The 20,952-nt window shown below is 39.0% G+C and overlaps 1 protein-coding gene across 2 annotated transcripts in view; it reads left to right on the plus strand.

Moving 5' to 3' along the window:
* Positions 1–756: 756 nt before the first annotated feature.
* ALDH1L2 (aldehyde dehydrogenase 1 family member L2) overlaps positions 757–20,952 on the plus strand; it is a 31,843-nt gene continuing 11,647 nt past the window's right edge. Inside the window, exons 1-11 of one of the 2 annotated variants that reach the window (XM_057420551.1) lie at positions 772–986; positions 6,898–7,039; positions 9,249–9,483; positions 12,962–13,127; positions 13,905–14,006; positions 15,539–15,628; positions 16,715–16,849; positions 17,214–17,339; positions 18,757–18,848; positions 19,735–19,882; positions 20,612–20,731. In XM_057420551.1, the coding sequence (XP_057276534.1) occupies positions 936–986; positions 6,898–7,039; positions 9,249–9,483; positions 12,962–13,127; positions 13,905–14,006; positions 15,539–15,628; positions 16,715–16,849; positions 17,214–17,339; positions 18,757–18,848; positions 19,735–19,882; positions 20,612–20,731 (1,407 nt within the window). In that variant the 5' untranslated portion in view covers positions 772–935. Of the gene's footprint in view, positions 987–6,897; positions 7,040–9,248; positions 9,484–12,961; positions 13,128–13,904; positions 14,007–15,538; positions 15,629–16,714; positions 16,850–17,213; positions 17,340–18,756; positions 18,849–19,734; positions 19,883–20,611; positions 20,732–20,952 lie in introns of both variants that reach the window. The other variant, XM_057420552.1, reaches the window with a different exon arrangement.

Raw genomic sequence — 20,952 nt, forward strand, 5'->3', positions numbered from 1 at the left:
TCAAGTGCTGCTAGGGTTTAAACCTGACCCGATTTGCAATGATGTTTACACTACTGCCCTGCTCTCAGCTTTCTGTTTTGTTGTTCATATCGCTTTGGGAGTCATTTTCATTTGCCTTCTGACTGTACTTTTAGCACTTGAATTCGTATTTTCAAGACCTTTCCTATAGCTCTGACAAGATGATTTTGTTGTGACTTTAGAAAAATATTGAAGTTTAACCATTTATGTTAACAGATGTTGGAAGATTTATTATGTTAACAAATGTTGGAAGATTTTCTATCATTATTAAGTAGAGTGAGCTGCTTTAAAAATGCCTAGAGATGTTGGAGATACGGATTTTCACAAAGTCATTAATATGTGTGTTAACCTCATTACTGGCATTTTTGACATGCAATAAACCAAAAACTCAGGTCCATAATCTACACGAATCTTTGCACAGAAGATTCACATCAATGTCTCCCCGACAGCCTGGGTAGAGGGGCCGAAGCCGGGGGCCATCTCTCCTCCGACCCCGTGGCGGCCCCTGCGGAAGGGGAGGACTGAGTACCACTCAAACCCCAGCCCTCGGCCCACCAAGCACTGTCCAGGTGTCCGTGACCCGTGTCCTCCGGCCCTGTGGGGCGGGACAGAGTCGCTCGCCCGGCTCCCCACCACCTCCCCAGGGCTGCACGGCGCCTACACACCCACCCACCCCCCCCCCCGCCCCTCCGCTTTCCCGGCGCCGGGGCGGGGGCAGCGGGAGCGGCAGGTGCGGAGCCCCCGCCCTCCAGCCGCCGCGCCGGTCGCCGCGGGCCCGGGCGGGGGCGCGCGCCGCGGATGCAGGCGCTGGCGGGGCGCCAGCAGCATCGGCGCGGGTTGCATCAGACGAGGCGCTCCGCTGCCGCCGCGGGTGCCGGGCAGCCGAGGGAGCTCGGGGCCCTGCGGTGCTCCGCAAGATGCTGCGGACAGCCCCGCGGCTGCTGCGGACGATCTGCACCACGGCCGCGGTGAGTGGCGCGGGGCGGGCAGCGGGGATGTGTCCCCCTCCCACCGTGCCGTGCCGTGCTCGGCAGCGAACGGCGGGGGTTGCTCCTCGGTGTGTCTCCCCGGCCGGCGGGCAACCAGGAGCCGAGCACAGAGGGGAAAAAGTAGCGGGAGGTGGCATTTCTCAGGGTGTGATGCGTATTGTCTCTGCCGCGGTTTTAATAGAGCGCGTACAGCGCGGGAAGGTTAGAAGGGCTCCAGAGGGGGCTTGGTTTGGGCGCAGAAGCAGCATCTTGGCCGGCTGGTCTGCGGCGGGATCGCAGCCATCATCTGGGCGCTGCATCTTGCAGGGATGTGCCTGGAAGCTGCGGGGAACAGGCACCAGCGATGCTGTGATAAGTCCCAGTAGTCCTGTGTTGAGAACAATGTGAGTGTGGCTGTTCGCTGCCTCCCTCACGCTGGATTTGTCCAGTGAGAAGCTGAAGGTTGATTTCTCAGTTAGAAAGGGCCATGTCCATTCCCTGTGCCGGAAAGAACCCTATGCTTTGGCCTGGGGACCATGTTTACTTTGTGACCTTCTCATCGCCAGTTCATAGTTCTGGGATGGTGGTGGGTTGCTCGGGTTGAAGTTGATGGTCTTAATTCCTCTGCACCCCGCGGTTTAGTTTTTTACAGCTCTGAATATTTGTTCCAGGCCATCCTTTATGTCCTGTTAGATATATGGACTGCAGAACTCTTGCAAGTAACTGCTCCCTGAAAGCCTTGCCCAATCCAAATTGTCCAGATGCGTAGGTCTGGCAAGCTGAATGAGGCTGGGGGAAGACTTCTTCCTTTCCTAAAGACAGTTCTTCCTTTCCTAAAGACAGTTCTTTGTTTCATATTTGACTGCTTGGTTTAGGATGAGGACAGCACTCCTCTGAAAGTATCTACGTGAACGTATTATAATACAGACATTTAACACAAGCTTTTTGGAAATGCAGTCAGCAGTGCCAAAAAATGTGAATGAATGACTGGTGAGAACACATTGCCTCTAGATGTGTAGATGGGAGGGGAGGTTCTGTGATAGGTTTCTTTCTATCTGGAAGCACTGGCATTCAGCACATGTTGGGGGAACCTCCGTAGAAATACAGTTGCAGTACTGCTTTTCAAAGGAGGCAAAATTCTATATTAATTTTAAAAAAAGATGTAACATATGAAAATATTCACTAGCTTCACTAAATTCTTACACAGAATAAATAAAAAAATGGAATCTTCGTAGTAAGATAGTAAGCTTCATAACCACAGTAGCAGTTGCTAGATCTTTGCTTTCAAGAGATTTGATTAGAAACTGATAACCAATTGAATTTTAGACACACATACAGAAAAGCTAGTAACTGAATATTATTTTTATCTATGAAATAAATATTCTTCTATGGATAGGTTTTGTAACAGTAGACTTTTCTGAGAGAAAAAAGTGTAGCTCTTGGGCTTGTCTTTCATTGTTAGGAACTAGAACTTGACAAGATAGTTACCAGCCTTTGTCAGGCTGCTTCTTGCTGCTTCTCCATGCTGAATTCTGTTTATTTATTTGCATTATTTTTGGTTAGGTATTTTGGGGGAAAAAAAAACCCAAACCCAATGTTAAAATACTGTATAGTTTTTAATGAGCTGTTGTAAAATTCCAGTACAGTATCAACAGATGGTATGGACAGAATTTTTAATTAGGGAAGTGAAACATATCTGTGCTTGCATATTGAGGCGGTGAAATAGTGGTATTTCAGACAAGTTGAACATCCAAGATAAGACTGCTTCTACAAGCAGTTGTCAGGTTTTATGCTCCTTATCTTTATCTGGTTTTCTTCATCCAAACTGGGAGCACTAGATTTTGGGAAAGGGAATTAATATTAATCTGTGTTATAATATAAGCAAAAGAGAAATTTAATGAAGAAATTAAAGTTCAGACAATTAAAACAATGGAATTATAGTACAGTGAACACCAACCTTCTAAATTCTTACGTTTTGGTAGCACTGTCATAATAGCTACATTACCCTATGATCAGTCGTAAAAGAAAGGCCTGATCCACCTGGATTGCATTGTTTGCCATAACTAGGAATTGGGTAGCCTTACAAAAGTACAGCAAAAAGTCCTGTCTGATACTGCATGCCCATTAACCTTCCCATGCATCTGTTTATGAATGTTATACATCTGTTGTCAGCCAGGCAACTGCAAAAGACATCTAATATAACCTCTTAACATCACTGATGGACACAACAAAGTTTAATCTTTTTATACGTTAGTGATATTGATTCAGTATCTACCTAGCACATTATTCAATAACAAGTTTGTTGTGGTGTTCTTCAATGAGCTTCCTTTCTACAGCTACTTAATGAAAGCTCATTATGGTACACTGGCCAAAATGAGCCATCAAACTGTTTTTAATGTCTGTGTAATCTTATAGAATTTCCATTTTAATTGAGTATTACATCCACATTAAATTCTTCTAAAAGGATATCCCACTTTCACAGGTCTAATTCAGCTTAGGTGAAAATACTTGAGGAGAGTTTCCAGATGAAGATACAGGGTGGCTATAAGATCTCGTGCAGTTGCTCAACTGTAATTTTTCAAATACAACAAAAAATGAAGGACTGAATCTGTGGCCTGATCATGCAAGCCCCTCCACATATGGGATTTCTTTTCTTTTTTTTTTTTTTTTACTCAGTAGAAATCCTGGCTTGTTTGTGGGTTTGGCTCCTGCTTTCTACCCATGGCAGTACATGTGTTAATGCACTACAAACAAATTGTCGTGTCTAACCCAGATCTTAATAGAAATCGTGCAACATACATATGTCATTCGTTGGAGAAGTAACTCAAGAATCACTGGTCATAGCATAATTACCAGATCCATCTTGAAATTGAATTCAGTCCCCATTTGAGTAACTTGGTGTGTGAGACAGCAGAGCTGATTTGCTGCCAGGCTAATCCTTTTGTGCACTACAGTGAAGAAATGGGACTTAGCCAGCCTGCAGTCATCTCAATTTTGCCAGGGTTTTTTTATTTGTTTGTTTGAGGGTTGTGTTCTCTGCTTGCTTCTCACCATTTGTTGACTCATTGCCACAACTAACACAAATTAAGCATGTGTAGCTTTACTGAAACAATGTTGATTTACAGCAACTCATGATTTGGAACTGGAACTGGTATGCAGTTCCATGTAATATGAGAATCAGATTTATTCACAGGGAAACATGAACTGAAAGTTAAGTTTAGGAATAGAGGATGCAGATGCTATTAACACTTTATGAATAAGTGGAGAAAAGGTAGCTCTTAAAATGGTGATAAATTTGGGCTTAAAATTACAGGAAGATTGGCCAAGTGTAAGAAAAGCAACAGAGGGCAGCAAGTCAGTACTTTAAAAAGGAGGTTGGGTAAAATTATGAAAGCAATCCTGTGACGTGATTTCTTGTGAAGGAAGGAGGACTAGGTCTGTTAGTTAAGAAGATCCCTTCCAGTCTTCTGTTCTTATGGAGAGATGTTAACAAAAGGATGAAAGTCAAATAATTGTTATCAGGACCGTCTTTAATGTTTCGTCAAAGTATTAGTTGGACTACCACTGTAAATTATAGTACAGTAATCAGCGAGTAATCACAGTACATAATACAGTAATTGTATGCTTGGAACTGCATACCAGTTCCAGTTCCAAATCATGAGTCTTCATACCATGCCAAACACGTTCAGTGATTCAGCAGCTTAGTCCAACTTGCCTGCTCTAGTTAAAATAGCAAAACCTGGTGATTAATTACTTTTTATAGTGCAGCAATATTTTTGCTGTACAAGCAAAGAGATCAGTCATAAAGCATTGGTAGTAAGTTCTACCAGCATCCCTTGGGCATTGCTACATAAGGATTGCATTGCAAGGATAAGTTGTGCTCATTGTAATTCAGAACAATGTCTTGTCTCGTGGTCGTAATTTAGGCAATACTGCCAGCAGTGCAGCATTGGTTAGTAGTATTATCATCAGCAGTCTTACAGTCTTTTTTACCAGCCAAATATAACAATCTGATTTTTGCAAGAGCCTGAGTTATGTCCACCTTTGCATCTTCCTGTTACTACTGCAGTTGCACTAGTGCTGACTAATGCTGTAATACAGCGACAGTTTTACTGTGGAGTTTCATTCTGAGGGAAAATACTGCCTCTGGCCAAATAGTTATTTCCTATTGTTTTATACAAAAGGTAAAAAACACACTTCAGTATTCCTGTAGTGGAACTTACCAACTCATAACTCACTTTTTTTCCACGACAGCTGCACAAGTAAAATGTAACTTGAAGCCAGGAAAATACATCTGTAGTATTTCAGCTCTGAAATGAATTGCAAGAAAACAGATTGCAGTTTTGAGCTGCCTGTTTTTCAAGAAATTTCTCTTTGTCATAGAACTTTTCATATGGTTTGATTGGCAGTCCAGACCATTGGTATCCAGTCAATAACCCAAATAATATTCTCCTTTCTCAGCACCATAAGAAAGGGAAAAGAGGAGGGAGGAGGAAAACATACAAGTGCCAACATATAGAACAAATGCCAGTGGTTAAGATATTCAGACAGTGCTTTGATTCTTTTTTATCATTCCAAGCTCATGGCATCTAAAGGGTCGTATAGAAAAAATGGAAGTCAAAGTCCATTTGTGAAAGCTGAAGTTAAGAATAAAGAGGGGGGAAGTATGTGGATACCTCCTAAGAGGAGGTGTCTTTGTAGATTGAGTCTAGGAATAGTTTCTACCAGATTTAGCTTCGAGAAAGGTTTTATGTATATCCTGTGTAGACCTTTCCTTCATAACCAGGTTTGCTAGTCCATTTGTTTTTCAAGGGCTTCGAGTTTCCAGGAGCTGATGAAAAATGTGAAGGCAGCGCTTAATAGGGATAGTTCCACCTTTCTGCCAGTGCTTATGTGCTCATTCCTGCTCCCCTGCTGGACCTCTGTTAGGACCCATGGCAGTGCAATGAACTATTCCAGTGAATAGATCCAGCTAAGAACAAGCCACATTTTGGTAGGCCAGTGCCTCCCTTCCTCAGTACCTTAATCCAGTTCATGCAGCTACAGAAATACCAGTTCTGGGATAAAGCAGGTGTTAGAGGCAGGGGACTGGAGGTAGGGTGAGAGAGGAGCACAATTATCTCCTAAATATGAAGGGACTCTGAAGGTATTGGTAATTTCTCAGGGTGCAAGCACTTAAATAACATAGCAGTACATGATAGCCTGGTGTCATAGTAGTGTTGTGATTCTAACTATGCTAAAAATAAACAGTTTGGGCAGTTATTCCCACATACTCAGTCTGAAGAAGCTTAAAAGCACATGTCTAGCATAGTGGGATGCAAATGCAGAAGACAGTGGAAGTCCAGCAAGGAAACCTCATGTTTAGCAGTATTTCTTTGTAGGAGGATCAAATGGATGCTCATTACCTTTAACTTGGCAGGAAAAACGCAAGCATATCTTCTTTAGCCTATACATATTAACCACAAATAATACAATACCATTTAAGTATAGGGTAAATCCCTGTAATAAAGGGTGTGTTCCCGGCACCTAAATTATGCCTAGAAAAAGTGTTTTATGTATCTGTTTCAAAAGATGTATTTTAATTTCTTACCTCATTAGTTCTATCTGAATAAGATCATGCAACCTGATATGCCCCGTGTAACCAGCAGTGGGTCTGTCTTATGACAACCTGGGAAAGCCATATAAACATCAGTGACATTATCAGATGATACTTTCATGTTAAGTGTGGTCTATCAGAATTGTATATTGCTTGTCATTAATAAAAAAAAATAATTATTATTCCTTCAAACGTGATTGGGATAGAAAGTCTCTTCCACTTTAAACACTGATCAAGAAAGTGCAAGAGAAGTGTAAGCTCTAATGTATTTTCTTTTCATCCTATAACATGCCTTGTTTGAATTCTTTTTACCAGGCTTATCAACACAAGCTAAAGCTAGCCCTTATAGGTCAAAGTATTTTTGGGCAAGAAGTTTATAACAAGCTGAGAAAAGAGGGACATAAAGTTGTGGGTGTATTCACAGTGCCTGACAAGAATGGACAAGCTGATCCTTTGGGTAAGTGTAACTTTAATCCCAATCTTAAAATTACAGGCATACATAACAAACTTGCCTTTTCGTGAGAAGAGATATCTATATGGAAATGACTTGCATATATTGTCCTTATTACACTGATTCAGCATAAGAACTATGCTTTAACAAACACAAGTCCCAGAACCAGTTTAACCTTGTCGGTATTTAAAAGTTGTTTCTAGCCATACAGGGCCATACATTAAGATACTTGAAAAATAAATTGATCTCTGTACCTTATTTGAATGTACATCCCAGAGGTAATTCTGAACTAGAAATGTATCTTAAAACAAACAGTTGCTGAGCCAGTACTCAAGCACAAATGTCTGTCACCTGTTTCACTGCTGGCTGTGACATGCAAGGCTTGGAGCCAAGACTGTTTATCCCTGGCTTTCTGCCTGTCCTGACAAGCTTGTATGCTGCAGTGTACCTGCAGAGCCTATTTCTCTTCCACCTAAACTATGGAAAACCAACTGAAAACATTAGAGGAGGCTTTGCTCTGGCTTTTTCCACTGTCAGGATGCATAAGGGTTTTCTAGACTTCCTAAAGAAAGAGTTGTTGCTCGACAACAGAATTGTACTCATAGAACAGAACCCAGTGGGTCAAAGAAGCTACTTTGGAATAATCTGAATTGTAAACTCTTAGTTTTTTTTTTATTCACTGGCACAAAAATAGTGAAATAATATGATTAGCAAATGGAAGTACCAGAATGGAATGTACTTTCATGGATAATCTGAAATTAAAACTAACATTCTATGAGCTGTCTAAAGTTCAAGTCTCTCTCAGTTTTGGGTTTTTTTTTTGGTCAGGTCCTGACATGTTTTTACAGAATTTTTATGAGAGAAGAATCAAACATAACTTTTACTTGTGTGGACTATGGTGCTCCCAAGCTAGCATATAGTTCTCAAGTTTACTGCATTCTGTAACTCTATCTCATTAAAAGACTTAATCACATTAAAAGAGTAAATCACAAAGATTTATTTTGGAAGAAGTAGAGGAGGCAACTATTTGTTTAGAAAAAAACTATTCAACTGTTCAGCTCTGGAAGCATCCCATAATACTTTTACATTATATAAACTTTAATTGTGCAGTTATTACACTAGCAGATGTAATTGAGTAAATCTTCCATTGATTTTAATTGTATATTTACTTTAAACTGTAGAATTAGTTTATTGCTCTCCCAATATTAAAAAAAATTACTAGACACTTTATTGCTTTTTACTTCTAGATGACTCAAAGAGCTTAAGTCTCAAGTGAAATTTAAAAATGTTTCTGTATTCTCAGGTAGCTACAATTTTTGTTTCTAAAAGAAATTGCAGTATGCACTAACTTCTATAGGCTTGTATTTAAGTAAGTATTTACCTAACACCTACGTTAATAGGCTAAAGATGCTTAGGTCAAAGTCAAGATCCAATTTCAGAACTGAAAAGAAGAAAGTAAAATATAAAAATGTGTATAGAAATATAAATTAAATGGATTTTCCATAACTCTTCCTGTTTTCCCTGTTCTTCCTATTACACATACAACTTAACAGATGTAGAGTTTGACTCTTGCTCTCTGTGACGAGTTATTAAGCAGTTGCATAATGGAATTTATCAAACACCTGAAAATTCCCTCTACAGTTAGCACAGTTGTGGGGTTTTTTTTCTCATCTTTGAGCTTAAATTTGAGTGTAGCTCAAACAAAGTGTGTGCCTCACAGATAAACAAAAGCATATCCAGAAGGCATCAGTAAACGGAATTTTGAAGAAATTACTGAAGGCCGCTATCATCTGTAATTATTTTCACCATATGCCCAAATGCTGCTGACACAAATGAATCTTAGTTATATGTAGTCATGTTCGCATACAAATTTCTGAAGTAGAAAACTAAATTCTGCTACACCAAACCAGTTGCAGGCAAACTGAACGACTGGACAAGAAATTGTCATTGTTAAGTAGTCAGTAACATTCATCATTCTTTTCTGCTTTTGTTGGGTGACCTTAATGTTGAGAATAAAGTAAGCTGTAGTAATGAGAATAAAAGAATTAATAGAATATATCCAAGCCAAAGGTTTTTAGACAGCTTACAGAACAGTACAAAGGGCACTGTAATCATACACTTGATCTGCTTGACTTGCCATGGAGTATCTCATAGTCCAGTTTAGATTTTTAACACAAAATGTGAATTAAAAAAATATTTTTTTCTTGCCCCTCAGCACTGGCAGCAGAGAAGGATGGAACTCCTGTTTTTAAGTTCCCCAGATGGAGAGCTAAAGGCAAGCCTATCCAGGAAGTAGTTGCAGCCTACAAATCGGTTGGAGCAGAGTTAAATGTCCTTCCGTTCTGTACACAGTTCATCCCCATGGATGTTATTGACTGCCCAAAACATGGCTCAATTATTTACCATCCATCCATCCTGCCACGTCACAGAGGAGCTTCTGCAATCAACTGGTGAGTTTTGTGCATCAAAACTACGTGTGTGTCCCATTAGGATGTAAGTCTGTACCCATTACTCACGTAAATGGGTGTTTACATCAACAGTTCTGTTGACTTGCAAGTGCTCTGAAGGAACTTCACTGAAGCAGCTGAGTATTTGGTTCATGAACTGCATTTCATACCTGAGATTCATTATGATTTCCAATTCAAGTGCATCTGTTACTCTGGGAAGGTCAGTGATGTGATCTGTACATTCATATATTTTACTTCCATAGGCAAAGCTATGATCTGGAGTTTTCATAGGCAGGACACTGCCCTTGTAGCTCAAGCACTAGATACGTGTCACAGCGGGGCTTGATTCAGTCTAAGGAAAGGGAGGAGAGAGAAGAGAATCTACAAGAATAAAAACCTTATCTTGCTGTCCTCCTGAGTGACGCACAAAGCTAGATTCAAAATGTTCCTGTCAAAGAACTACACTGCAGTCATACCCCAGTAGACTCAGATCTAACATTCTTGTGACAACATAAATGCCGTTATCACAGTGTTTAAATTCAGTAAGAAATTGCCTAAATATGAAGGAATAATTTTAAAAGAACCTTACAGGCAGCACGGTGATTATCTAAAGACACAGTATTGTAGATTCAAAGCAAAAACATATTTTGCTTTTTTTTGTATTTTTAATCCTTAATGGGAAAAAAATGCTAAGCTGAAGTACTTAAACAGAGGAGTAGAGGAGACTGTTAGAGATGTAAGGAAATTCCTCAAAAATGGCAGTTTTGTCCAAGTAATTAAAATCAAAAAGACCATAAACTCTGGCAAATCAGATGAAAAATGAGAGTAAGGGAGTCCAGGAAAAAGTTAAAAAAAAAAAACAACCCAAACCAACCTTTTAAAGGTATAAAATTGAATCATAACGATTTTCCCAAATACATTCAAGATGGGAGGTGTGTAGAGTGATAGAAGGGATTTTAAAAAGGTGCTTATCAAAGAGAATACTACAGTAGGAAGCCTGTGCTGGTATTCAGGATGGAGTAGCATAAGATTGTATTACCACAGAGCCCTTCTTTGTGCAGAACAAGTCAGAACAATTCTCTTGAGCTGAACTTTTATTAAACTGATGAATGAATAAAAAAATCCTCTCTCAGGACCAGGGGACGTTCAAGCAAAGGTTCTGCAGGTCTGGGACAGCCTGCAGCATTTCTGTTCCTTCAGATTGCATTGGTGCAGGAGACTGGAAAACAGCAAGAGAATACCAGTTTTAAAAGGGCTGAAAGGGGAAGGAGGAAACTTTAGATCAGTCACTTTGATTTTGATCGACTAAAGAACATAATTACTACACAAGTGGGTGAATGTGATAACATGAAAGTGAGGTTAAGAAAGTGAGAGGTCAAATTCAAAGTTGAAAAACATAAGGTAATGCACGTGAAGGGAAAAATACTAACTATATGTAAGCAGTAATAAATTAATGGTTGCCACTCAGAAAAGAGACCGTGGAAGGATCTTAAATACTGTCTGCATCTAATTTAGAAGATGAAGGAACTAGAAGTGCTTCAGAAAAGGCTAAGAAAGGTGGTCAAAGGTATAGAACAGTTTCCATATGATAGAAGACTAGGAGTCTTCAGACTGGAAAAAAGGTCGTTGGGAAGGAAATATGCTAGCAGTGTATTTAGCCATGAAAGACTTGAAAATGTGAATAAGAAAAGATTGCTCATTCTTAATCAAAAGGCAGAGGGCAGCCAGCAGAGACATCAAGCAGTAGAATTCGATTGAATAAAGGAGGACTCTGCAAATGTCTGTTAAATGTGAAATTGCATGTCTAGGCAGCTCTAGAAGGGAAAAAGTTAATCTATTCCACAGGAAGATGTAGATACAAACTCTCAGGAATTTCCTGAGATGAAGAAATGGGAGCGTTTCCCAATGGTATACCACCAAGTCTTGCTCTATTTTGCATACTCCTTCTGTAAGCATCCGTTTTCTGCTTTCTCAGGTAAAGGCTGTTGTCTCAAGACCTTTAATCTACAATAGGATTCTCACACCATTCTTGCGTTTCATCCTCTTACACCTTGCCCCCATCACAACTTCTTTCACATGTTGTGGCTACAGCCCTGGTGCTGATCAGGCCTTTTTCCCCCACAGCGTGACCGAGGAAGCCTGTGAGAATTAGTCATTGCTAAAGGGGCACCAGGCACGAGCAAGGGCCCTGGTCCTCCGAGAGTTCCTCACTTCAGCCTTTACAGCCTCTTCTAGCTGTTGCAAGTTTGTTATCAGCAGCCGTCTGCAGGGGGAGCTGTTGGACAGAAGAGGGGACACAACAGTAGTTCTCACGACGTCACCTGTTCACCATCAGGGACATTTGCGTGCCATATCTTCTCTTCCAGTGCCATCCTGAGGTCATCCACCTCTCACAAGGGTGATCTTTTGGAATTTTTTCATATAAAACAGAAAAAGTGCTGCTCAAATAGGTGAAACATCTGATACGGGCTAACAAAACTTCTGTAAGCTTTTACTTTTGACAACTTCCTCAGTTGTCTTTGGAGTTTGTCCTTTGTTCTGCACAAACGTGTGCTTTACTCATTTTAATTATGTAGTTTTCAGTTCTTACAATTAATATTGTCAATATTTTTGCAATTAAAATTTTATACACTTGAACTTTCAAGTGTATAAACCAGATGTCAGGTGATCCTGTTATACATGGACTGCCAAGGGAATACTTACATGAGATATGTCTTACTGAAAACTGCATTGGTGTTTGAATGGATAAAAAGAGGTTAAAACAATGCAGGAAAGATAGATCTCTCCATTTGTGGCTGCTCCCTTAAACACACTTCTGTTTGATTCCATCATTCTGAGGCACGCAGTTCCAAAGGAAAACTGGAAAGTAACTGGCTGAAGTTCTGGCAGATCCTGAGCTAACGTAAATCAGCATAGGTCTATTTTAAGCAGGGCTGTATGTCCGTGTACAGCAGCTGGGAATCTGGCTGGATACAAATTCCCTTAATAACTTTTCTTGAAACAGTTGCATATCCATCATTTTCCACTCCCAGTTTAGATCTTTTTCAGCTGTGCGACAACTGTATTTCCCTTGCTGACCTTCAGGTAAGTCATGAGGCTTAGCTAATTACAGTAAGCAATTATGCATTATTGAGACAATATGCTATCTAGATGCTTTGTCTTTCAAATTACATCATAACTATTGCACATCTTTTGCTTTGTGTGTCTTACCACTAGTAATACTTGAAAAATAATTTTCACAATGAAACTGTGATAAGACACACTGGATTCAGTTGCAGCATTTATGTCACTTTGTGGAAGCCACACATCAACAGTATCAAAACTGTGTGTTCCTGACTATGAAATGAACAATGAAACTGGTATTAAAGACAGTCAGGATTTTCTATCTACCTAAAGTAAATGAATGTGTAACAGAAGGGTTGATATCCCTGGCAACTTTCATACTGTCTGTACTTACCCTAAGGCTGTTTTTTATGTCCAGGACTTTAATTCAAGGAGATAAGAAAGCAGGATTTACTATTTTTTGGGCTGATGATGGCTTGGACACTGGACCAATCCTTCTGCAGAGAGAATGTGATGTTGGCCAAAATGATACTGTGGATGACCTGTATAACCGGTTTCTCTTCCCAGAAGGAGTAAAGGCTATGGTATGTTTAGCTGAATTAAATGTCAGCATTTTAAGAGGAAGAGAAAAGCATGTGCTCGAGTTTGAGAGCAGAGGAAATACAGACAAGATGCATGCATTTGGAAGGCAGACGTTGTGGTGCTCAGTCAAATCCTAGAATTCAGTGGAGCTGCACTGCTTCACAACAGCTGAGGAGGTAGCCTCAGAGTATTCGTTGCTGGCAGCAGGCAGAGCATACCCCATTTCCACAGAAGACAATAAGGCAAATTTGTTTGGAATACGGCTCTTTCCACAGATTTCTTGAAAAAGAGGAGGGGGGATGGTGTTTTGTATTCAAAGCTGTGGTGGATTTGCTTTGGAATTTTTATGCTTGTCCTTTTTCTGTATTGCTTTTAAATGAAGAAAAGAAAATGCATAAAAAATACTCAGCCTGACTTCTTAGAGATTTTCCTTCTCTCTCCATTTAAATGCAGAGAAATAACATTTTGCAGAAAGAAAAAGAAAAGAGTTGAATGCAATCATACAGAGCCACATTCTTGTCCTGCAGAATTTAGGCAGCTGGTATGTGTTTGGTGACTAGGCACTTTCACCAAATTTCTGAGGCTGTTTCTTTTGTCAAAGAGGTTTAAGCAGGTATATGTTAATCAGTGCAGCATTGGTCGCCGAGATTTTGATAATCTTAGGTTTTAAAAATAAACCAGTTCCCTTTGTGGCAGAAAGTCTCTTGGTGTCGTTCCCAAGTATGATTGAGGAAAAAAGGCAAACCAAGCTAACATTACATCTGTTGCTTTTTACTTAGGTGGAAGCTGTACATCTAATTGCTGATGGTAAGGCCCCTCGTATACCTCAGCCTAAAGAAGGGGCAACATACGAAGGCATCCAGAAAAAGGAAAATGCAGAGGTATGTTAAATAACACAGCATTCATGCATGTCACTAAAAAAGTTATTAACTCGAATTACAACAGTTGTACTTTGTAGTTAACATGAATTTTAACACAACTGTTTCTTCACCTCTTATTCCTGGGTCGATGCATGTAGTGGAGCCCCGGGTAAGTTCCTATTCCCTTTCAGCAGTTACAGATATTTAGAAACTTGATGTTTGCTCACCAAGTTGGGATCATCTGCGTGCAGCTAGATGGTAGCTACACAGCATTGAATAGATAGCTCTGTTTACCTGCAGTCCATACTAAATTCTTTACCAGGAATAGATCTGATGTTGGGAAAATCAAGTGGCACCTTTCCCTTTGGCGCCAGGAAAAAAAACAAAACAGGTCATATAAAACAGGTAAAATAAAATGATTTAAACACCAATGTAAGAATTATATTGTACAAGCATCCCCCCCCTCCACATTAGCTGGATCTTCTTTGTGGGTGAGAACCCCACCATAAAATGATAGTGAGTGCTGGCTGTTTTACCTTCTTTTCTTTTCTAGATCAGTACAAAATCTAAAAAAAAAAAAAAAAAAAAGGAAATTATTCCAACAGTTTCAGTCTCTTGTCCACAGTGAATATAGTCCTTTCCACCTGAAGTATTGTAGAAGATGCTTTTTATCATAGTCCAATTCCTAACTTGCTTCAGAAATAAATAGCTTTGAATAAGGATTTTTTTTATTCATCCTTTTAATATAACATATAGGGAGCTTCCTTGGAATGAACTAGCTTAATCTCCCTGCTGTGTAACTATTTTCATTGGCTTATAACTTACTTCTAAATATTCTTTATGCTTAAACTAAGAAGGATGCTGGATACTGGAGTGTTGTTATTTAATAGCTATTCGGTTTCTTTCTTAAGTCATTTTGTACATATACCCACAATACCGCAAAGATAAAAGAATATATTTTCACTGGTGTTAGATATTAAATATACATGACATTCTTAAAACATTATTTATTTTTTTCTCAAAGTCTTGCAGGAATTGCAAACTGTAGTAGGGATCCTATTTCTGAAACAATTTATAAAGGGTTAGTAAATTATTTGAAAATATTTCAATAGAAGCTTGTAGATTTAGTAAAGAACTTAGAATCCAAGCTATAAACAGATCATTTTCAGCAGAAAGTGATACCCCAGACATACACTTATTTATATTTATACTATGGTTGTTAACTTTGTTAGTCATAATACTAATTATTTATGAATTAATACCCAGCAGTAAGAGTTATACTTTCATTATATTAGTGTGAGAAGAAGAATCTATGAAAAAATACAGACTGCACAGAACACAGAAGAGCTAAGAGCATCACATTTGTTATGTCTTTGGTGATTAGCCATCTAGAGATTACTAATCGTTTTTTATTAGGCCAGACCTTTACTGTATTCTAGATGTATGAATGGCTGAAAAAGGAGGGAGAATTTGTAATTCTTATATAGGAAAATATTACTAACTTCATTTGCACCTAAACAGAGAATAATAGGTGGCATGTCTTGATTTCCTAGATCTCCTGGGACCAACCTGCAGCATCTTTGCACAATTGGATTCGAGGGCATGATAAAGTGCCTGGAGCATGGGCAACAATAGATGGCCAGGTATGGTCTGAAAACCAGAAGTATATTACTCTTTTCTATATCTTCCTTTTGACCTTTTATTTTATTACAAAACTAAAGGTGTCTGTATACAGGTGAATGCAAATGAGAGTTACATTGGAGTAGCTGTCATTTGGTGACTGCATGTTTTGTATGTATCTAGAACAGGCACCTAAACAAATGTACAGAATACAATAGTTAGGATATTTTACTTTAAATGATAGCTCCATTTAATTCAATGAAAGATTAAGGTAATACCTGAAAAAAAAAATGGGCATGTTACAAAGCAATAAGTAAGAAGGGTAGAATCAGACTGTGCCAGTCATTTTGGGAAGTAGGCATGCATTGCAGCATAATGCAACCCATGCTGTACAGTGGGCAACATCATAGTATTACCAGCAAAATGAAACACTGTGAGCTACTGAAATAACAAAGGTTTTGTTTTAAAGAGATTTGTGCCTAGGTCATATGCAGAAATAAATCTATCTCTTTTATCCAAAATAAATCTATCTATTTTATCCAAACCCAGCTATTTCATTTCAGCGTATTAAAAGCACTACACATTTGGACCACGTTGTACTTACATAAAATATTTTCAAATCACATTGTTTCTTGGCTGTGATGTCCATATTTTGCTACTTAACTGTTATTCATCTGCTGGTAGGCTGCTGCAAAGCCTGGTTGTACCCTAATGTCTACGAACTGCCACTGATTTGTGACCCCAGAAAGAGCAGAAGAGCCCAAGAGAGGCAGTGTTGAGCATTGCCAGCCTGGGAGCAGAGCTGGACTCCACCAGTCAAGGCCAGGCTTCTGCTGGTCTCTCACTCTGAACATGCACTGACAAGTGGTGCTTCCCTTTCTGAGCTGGTTCCAGCGTGCACATGGTTACAACTAAGTAGCTTTGCAGGTTTAGGTAGCTTCTGAAGTTTTATATGTCCTGGGTTGTGAAGATACATAAATAATGTTGTAACATGTTTCCCGTGTCTCGGTAGATTTATTTATATTATGTTAAAGCTTCAAAATAGTATCATTATTAGAATTTTAGAACATGTTCAGAATCTGCGCACTTTTAATTCCATTTACTTTTAGGCGGTTACTTTTTATGGGTCATCATTACTCGATGCTTCAGTGCCCACTGGACAAGAGCTGGCAATAAAAGGTGCTTCAAGACCTGGGCTGGTAACCAAGAATGGTCTAGTCATTTTTGGTAATGATGGGAAGATGGTAAGTACCCACCCTGGCAAACATGAGCATGGATAGAATAACTAGCAAGAAGTGCAAGTAGGATAGAATCGTCAAGGTATACAAATCCAGCTGTTAATGACAGACAGTGAATTTACTTGGAGTTTATCAATCCTCTAGCATCCTAGGAGAAGGTATTAATGTTTTGCTTCTCACTCAATCCATATTCATTTCCAATATGGATTGAAATGTACTAACATTAGGAAAGAATCTGAAAGACAGGTAGGAACTTTACGGCAAGCAATTTACTTTACTATTTCAAAAAACATATTCATGCCTAAAAACTCTTCTCACAAGAATGTATTACCTCCCAGATAACTTAAAATCGTATCTTCTCAATTTTCAGGTACTAGTGAGAAATCTGCAGTTTGAGGATGGAAAAATGATCCCTGCATCTAAGTACTTCTCTGCTGATGAAAAAACTGCCCTGGAACTTACAGAAGAGGAGAAAAAGATGGCAGAAGGTATTAAGGTAATTCAGTAAACTGCTCTAGTAGGGTATTACTTCAGGTAAGATTATTACATAGTTCTCATTATAGGCAAGGCATATCTTTCATTTAGGCATGCAAATTGTTTTTTGATAAAATGTACTCCTCGAAGAGTATGGGGTTGAATCTTTAGTTACTGACATTAATTAAGGTGAAACTGGGAATTCATTAGAGTCCTTACACATCACTTTAGATTTGTTTCAGATACAAGTGATACAAAGACAGTGATTGCAGGGTCAGTTATGGTAAATATCTATTAATGATGAAGGTGGGAGTGAGGAAAAACAAATGGAGCTTTGCCTTGCAACAAGTGAGGTTTTCAACACTGACAGACTTAGGCAGTTATGAAAACCTTTCTTCACTGCACTGTTACTACTAGGATGTGCTCAGACTGGTCCTGTTGGACAAGCTCCAGGGAGTCTTAGAACAGGAGAGCCTGAAAGAGAAGAGCAGTGTTTTTCTCACTGTAGCTGCATGCACTATATCTCTTGTGCTACACCTACACACAAGGTGCTAGCTGGCATAGGGATGCAGCAGTGGGGCAGCTGCAGCAGTAAACTCTCATAGCCAGAGAGGTACTTTTCTGTCCTCTCCTGTAATCCATTCCTCTGTAGTGAGTGTCAGGGTCTTAGCTGAAAGCCACATTTCTCATTAAAGTTGTGCCAGAGCAAATGAATCACAGATGTCTTCCCTTCTGCTAACTCTCATACAAGGCAAATACTTTTTGGCACAGGTCTGGCAGCTTGATGCATTAATATTTTAAACTGCTGCTTCAAGAATACCTTGAGCCTGCTTGCCAGCAACCTGAATGCTGCCTGGAGCTATTGACTGACTGAGATAACAACAAAAGGAAATACAAACTATTCTGTTCATAACATGACCTACTAACTCTGAAACCTAATTGTAATTAATTGAAATGATACTTTACCAGTTATTTCACTATTCATGTTAGCAGAAATCTCCGTCTCATGTGTGCAGCTTAAACTACTTCTCAGCTCTGTCCAGGTGCCAGAAATGCCATCAATCCAGACACAAAGTGCTCCAGGCTGTCCTTGCCTCTGCTGTTGATGTATTACAGAATGCAATGGGAAGTTACTATTTGGAGGATAAAGATCTTAAAAAAATGAGCATGAAAATTATTATCATTATACCATTCAGATTTCTTACCTGATTAGGTGAAATTACCATGGACAAAATAATAGATAAGCTAATTATGCTGATGAATTTATTGGCTAATGTCAGGTCTTTAGACAGACTACCCTGAATTCATTTTCTGCTTTAGAATCCTTTGAGATAATACATGTTGTAGGCACAGATACCACAGGAAATACAGTTTGAGAAATACTTCTTGCAATTAGAGAATTATTCATTATTGCCTCCATTATTTTTATGTATCATTAGGCTATTTGGAAGGGAATTCTGAGTAATGTTGCTGTAATTGAGGATTCCACAGACTTCTTCAAATCCGGAGCATCCTCTATGCATGTTGTCAGGTAAAAAATATTCAAAACAACGACATTTTGAAGCCAACGTTAATGGAAACAAAGTTGTCCTGGTGCTTTTAAATCAGGGTTGATCAAGTAGTGTTAAAAAAAAAAAAAGCTTTATATTTTCCAATACTCTAACTATTCCCTTTCCTGCCTTTGAAAATGAGGTACGCTTTTGCTCCACAAATTAGGAGATACTGATGTAATCCTTATCTTTCTACTGAAGGAAAATTCCCCGTAGCTTCAGAAGCATCATCCCCATGGGGGGAGCCCAGTGATGCCCAAACTGTTCTGCATGGAGTGACAAGTATCTCAAGACCAGGGGGCTGATTGGGAAGCCGAGCAAAGAATTCCACAGAGGGAAAGAATACCCTTTCACAGAAAAAATTGAGCCCATGCTTACAAGTGCATTGAGCTCCTCTGGTGTTGGGGTCACATCAGCTACCTTCTTCTTGTAATTCAGCTATTCCAGGCCATAACATAAAACCAGCATTTCGGTGTTTTGTTTTGTTTGTTTGTTTGTTTTTAACAAATTGATCATTGTCCATATTACTTACCAGTCTCATAGAGCTCTGAATGTCCTCCATGTATGGGATGGAGTAGTTCCATATTCTATTTTATCTATCAATATGTTCTGTTTGTCATTTATTTCCAGAAATTTACCTGACTATTCCAGAACTGACATTTCTTTTCCATAACACCCCCAATTAAGCCAACAGATTTCAGTAAAATGCATATCCTCCATGCCAGTGTTGTCAGAGAAACACACACACATATTCAGATGCATGCAAACCAGTGCCCAGTTTTGATCCTTTTCAACCTTCTAATGATTCAATTATGTGAAGAATTCTTTCATTTATAACTAAACTTATTCTTTCTTCAACATCTTTAGAATGCTAGAAGAGATTAAACAGAAATATAGTGGGCTTCAACTACAGAATGAAGATGTGTATATGGCCACTAAGTTTGCAGACTTCATTCAAATGGCTGTCAGAAAATTCAGAGGAGAAGACAAGGAAGAAGAGTTAGTAATTGATTATGTAAGACCTTTTATTCTGCTTTTATTGCTTAGTCTTTCTTGGTTTTAGGGGGAGGGTAGACAATGCTATTGGACTGCTTGATGCAGTAGGAAAAGCAAACAAATATTTGATTATAGAAACTCTTCTTTGTGACTTTTTTTTCCTGTTTTTATATATTTTCATTTTGAAATGGAAGTATATATGTAATACCACTTAACAATATTCCAGAAACCAGGAGATCAGGAACACACGGTGGAGTAGCTTACACATGGGCAGATATTTACACTCTCCTGCCAATATGCTTCAGTCAGAACGGCTCTAGGCCTTCCACCTTTGCAGAGGCAGTATTAGATTTTTCTGCTAAGAATCTCTTCAAAAAATGTGTGTGAGAGGAGGATTTTGTGGGTTTTTAAATCATTAAGGAAGTCAGGATTTCTTGAATATGGGAATTATGCTGACGTCTTAGTGACGTCCACTAAGACCAACCTTAACCAGGGTTAGTATTGGTTTGAATATAGAGATCCTGTGATAAGAAATGAAGAGATCTGCTTAACCATCTCAGAGTATAGTCATTAGCATTTGGGAAAAATATGATTTCTGTTTCATTTTACTCTTTCGGCCACTCCTAACAGCTACTTAGGATGCTAAAATGCATCTGGACGTTGGCTGCTGATACCAAAACTTTTTAAGCTACATTAAAATATTAGTTATTAAAAATGTAAATAAATTTGTTGTTTATTTTACCCTCAGGTTTCAAAAAATATGAACAACATGACTGTGAATATGCCATACCAGTGTTTCATAAATGGGCAATTTATAAATGCTGATGATGGAAAAACATATGACACCATAAATCCAGCAGATGGATCAGTAAGTAATTTCTAAAGATTATCAATACCAGTTTATTTCAGTTTCTTTGCCTATTAAAAAAATCTAAACCACTAACTCTGAATAGTGCTAATTTCAAAAAAGTACAGCACACATTAAACAGCTCCTAGAAATAATGGGAAGTTTCAATTTACTTCTCAGTTTGTATATTCTACAGTTTTTCCATTTCAGTCAAGCTGCACAGCAAAAAACACCCCTATTTC

This window comes from Pezoporus wallicus, unplaced genomic scaffold (genome assembly GCF_028554395.1).
Source record: "Pezoporus wallicus isolate ANWC-B61680 ecotype Strahan unplaced genomic scaffold, APGP_CSIRO_Pwel_v1 contig_2871, whole genome shotgun sequence".
Classification (NCBI taxonomy): domain Eukaryota; kingdom Metazoa; phylum Chordata; class Aves; order Psittaciformes; family Psittacidae; genus Pezoporus; species Pezoporus wallicus.